Here is a 2,697-nt window from a genome sequence, read left to right as displayed (position 1 = left end):
CTTTGTCTATATGCAAATATAAAAACAGGGGCTTAGACAGCATCAAGAACAACCATCATGTCTTTTTCAATGTTTTCACATGCGACCACTCAATACCTCCATTACCAATACAAAATGAGCCTTGTGAACTTGGATTACATTTATATATGTGACTGTGACATGATACCATAACTTACTTGTATTGGTTTCCTCTTTGTGTTTGTCAACATGTTCATTTGTTTCTAATTGTTTCTCCAATTTTTAATATTCTTCTTCTTCTTCTTGAAATAGCTCTAGCTCTAGGCCATGGCTGATTCTTTTGAGGATGAGTGTGATTACCTCTTTAAGGCTGTCCTAATCGGAGACTCGGCCGTCGGGAAATCGAATCTTCTGTCGAGGTTTGCCCGGGATGAATTTCTCTTGGACTCAAAACCAACCATCGGTGTCGAATTCGCTTACCGGAATATTAAGGTGGGTGATAAGATTGTCAAGGCACAGATATGGGACACTGCAGGACAAGAAAGGTACTTCTTCAATTCTATTCTGTTTTGGGATATGATTTTGCTTTGATTTTAGCTTCTTGTAATGATCAATATGCAGAAAGTAAGACTATAAATGACCTCCTTTTTTAAGTATGAAATCAGAATTTCATTATTTGAGTGAACACGGATTGTGTAGAAAGTGATCATGAATATCTAGATTAGTCTATGTTTTCAGGGAATTTTATACAAAGAAAGTTCATTGTTAAGAAAGTTCTAAAGATTATTCTATACTCTTGTTTACCCAAAAAAAAAAAAAGAAAAAAAAGAAAAAGAAAACAAAGAAGAAAAGATTAGTCTATAGTCTGAATCATAGTGTGAACACAGTTTTGCATACCTTGAAAATTCTTCAGTTTTGGACTAATAATGAAATCTTATCCCCAAATATATGTATCTTATATTTGGGTTTTCCCCTTTTGAAAGGTAGGTTTGCAAAAGAACAGTATTGAAGAAGCTTGCATCTGCAAGATTTTTTTGCTCTTATTATTATTGATTCTACTTTCCAAATTCCAAGTAAAAATAAAAAGCAGTTCTTTGCTGAAAACTGTGAATTCATTTGATTGAGTTTAATTTCCTTTATTATTTTTTCTTCTGAAAATTGTTAATTATTTAAAAATATAGAGAAGACTCTTTTTCTGTTCTTTGACAATTATTTTGTGTCTTTAATATTGCTTTTGAATATTATTTTCACATAACAAAAAGCAAATAGGGCTGCAGAATGTGTCCTTCCATGTTAAAGGGGAGAAGCTGGTGCAATTACTGTAAGAAATGGTCAAATCCAAAATTGTAATTACTTAATTTTTCGAGATTAATCTTCAGACATGCACTTCACAAACTGAGTACATGTTAGGCTTTTTGGTGTGACATAACAGGTCATGAATTTAACTTTTAGTACGTAAATATTTATTTTACTCTAAAGGTCGATCAAGGTCACGAGATGTACAGACAGCATGAAAAGGTTTTATACAATTATTCATTTTGATAAGAGAAAGGTAGCAAGCAACATGCATTGTGTATGTCCATCATGTGTAGTGTGAAAATATAATCATTTTCACAAAGACAAGTACTACACACACACATACATATATCATATGCACGTATGTATTTAAAATATTATACATATAAATATTCATATATAACTTAACCAATTGAATTCAAAAGACTTCTTATGATCCCTCCAAATTTAATTGTTAGTTCAAAGTGTGGTCCAGTTGACATTTAAAATGTACACAAATACTTTTTGAATTAGCGGTTGGATTGTAATTTCAATCTTCACAACCAACTCAGTCAAAGTATAGATCCATCCGTTTTTATCTTTTCTGATCAAATTTGTCTACGTTCGGGCTCGAACCCCAAACCTCCTATTTGAGGACAGAAAAGTTATACAGGTATGACCTTTGGTTAATCCATCCTTGTTGATCCGTGTAATGTTTGTGCAGATTTAGAGCCATAACAAGTTCATACTACCGTGGGGCATTGGGGGCCTTACTAGTTTACGACATAACTCGTAGGGCAACATTTGAGAATCTGAAGAAATGGTTGCATGAGCTGAGAGAGTTTGGCAGTCCAGACATGGTGATTGTTCTTGTCGGCAACAAATCGGATTTGAGTCAATCCAGACAGGTTGCTATAGAAGATGGCCAAAGCCTAGCACAGCTTGAAGGCCTGTGTTTCATGGAAACATCTGCCAAAGAGAATCTGAATGTGGAAGAGGCTTATCTTCAGATGATTACAAGAATTCATGAAATCACAAGCCAAAAGTGTCTGGAAGCGAAGAGTACTAATAGTAATGGTCAAAATTCTTCTTCTTCAACAGTACTACACGGCGGAAAACTGATCATCAACGTTGATGAAGTTTCTGCTACTAAACAAATAAGTTGTTGTTCAACCTGAATTGATTAGTATCGAGAGCTAATTGTCTGATTTTTTTTTTAGTATATATACCTACTCGCATCAATCTCTAAGTTTTTGATATGTATATCCAAATTTTCAGTTTTGAGACTCAGCTAGAAATTTATTTTACAGGTATGAATTTTGATGTGTTGAAGGTAAGTCCATAGTTGGCTAGTTGCAGGGTTTTGAATGATTATTTATGAGTTATTAATATTGTATTCTGAATCACATGTAGGGTTTTGAAATGATTATTAACAAGAACGCTTTTGATGTTTTTAATATACTA

The 2,697-nt window shown here is 33.5% G+C and overlaps 1 protein-coding gene across 1 annotated transcript; it reads left to right on the top strand.

The window, feature by feature from the left end:
- Nucleotides 1-46: 46 nt before the first annotated feature.
- LOC132285730 (ras-related protein RABA6b) lies at nt 47-2,575 on the top strand. Its single transcript, XM_059787923.1, has 3 exons — nt 47-178; nt 271-503; nt 1,958-2,575. Exons 2-3 carry the CDS (start codon nt 286-288, stop codon nt 2,409-2,411), a joined length of 672 nt encoding a protein of 223 aa, XP_059643906.1. The 5' UTR covers nt 47-178; nt 271-285; the 3' UTR covers nt 2,412-2,575.
- Nucleotides 2,576-2,697: the final 122 nt, after the last annotated feature.

The sequence above is a fragment of the Cornus florida genome, unplaced genomic scaffold (genome assembly GCF_030987335.1).
Source record: "Cornus florida cultivar Cherokee Brave unplaced genomic scaffold, ASM3098733v1 CherokeeBrave_3.0.0_Hap2_Chr11, whole genome shotgun sequence".
Lineage (NCBI taxonomy): Eukaryota > Viridiplantae > Streptophyta > Magnoliopsida > Cornales > Cornaceae > Cornus > Cornus florida.
The sequence above is the reverse complement of the archived record's forward strand: the minus strand, read 5'-3'. Positions and strand labels throughout refer to the sequence as shown.

What these genes read in the sequence shown, in the direction of transcription:
- LOC132285730 (XM_059787923.1), top strand. Translation starts at nt 286, where the DNA reads ATGGCTGATTCTTTTGAGGATGAGTGTGATTACCTCTTTAAGGCTGTC. An exon ending in GACACTGCAGGACAAGAAAG is followed by an intron (nt 504 to 1,957) that starts GTACTTCTTCAA and finishes ATGTTTGTGCAG; the next exon opens with ATTTAGAGCCATAACAAGTT.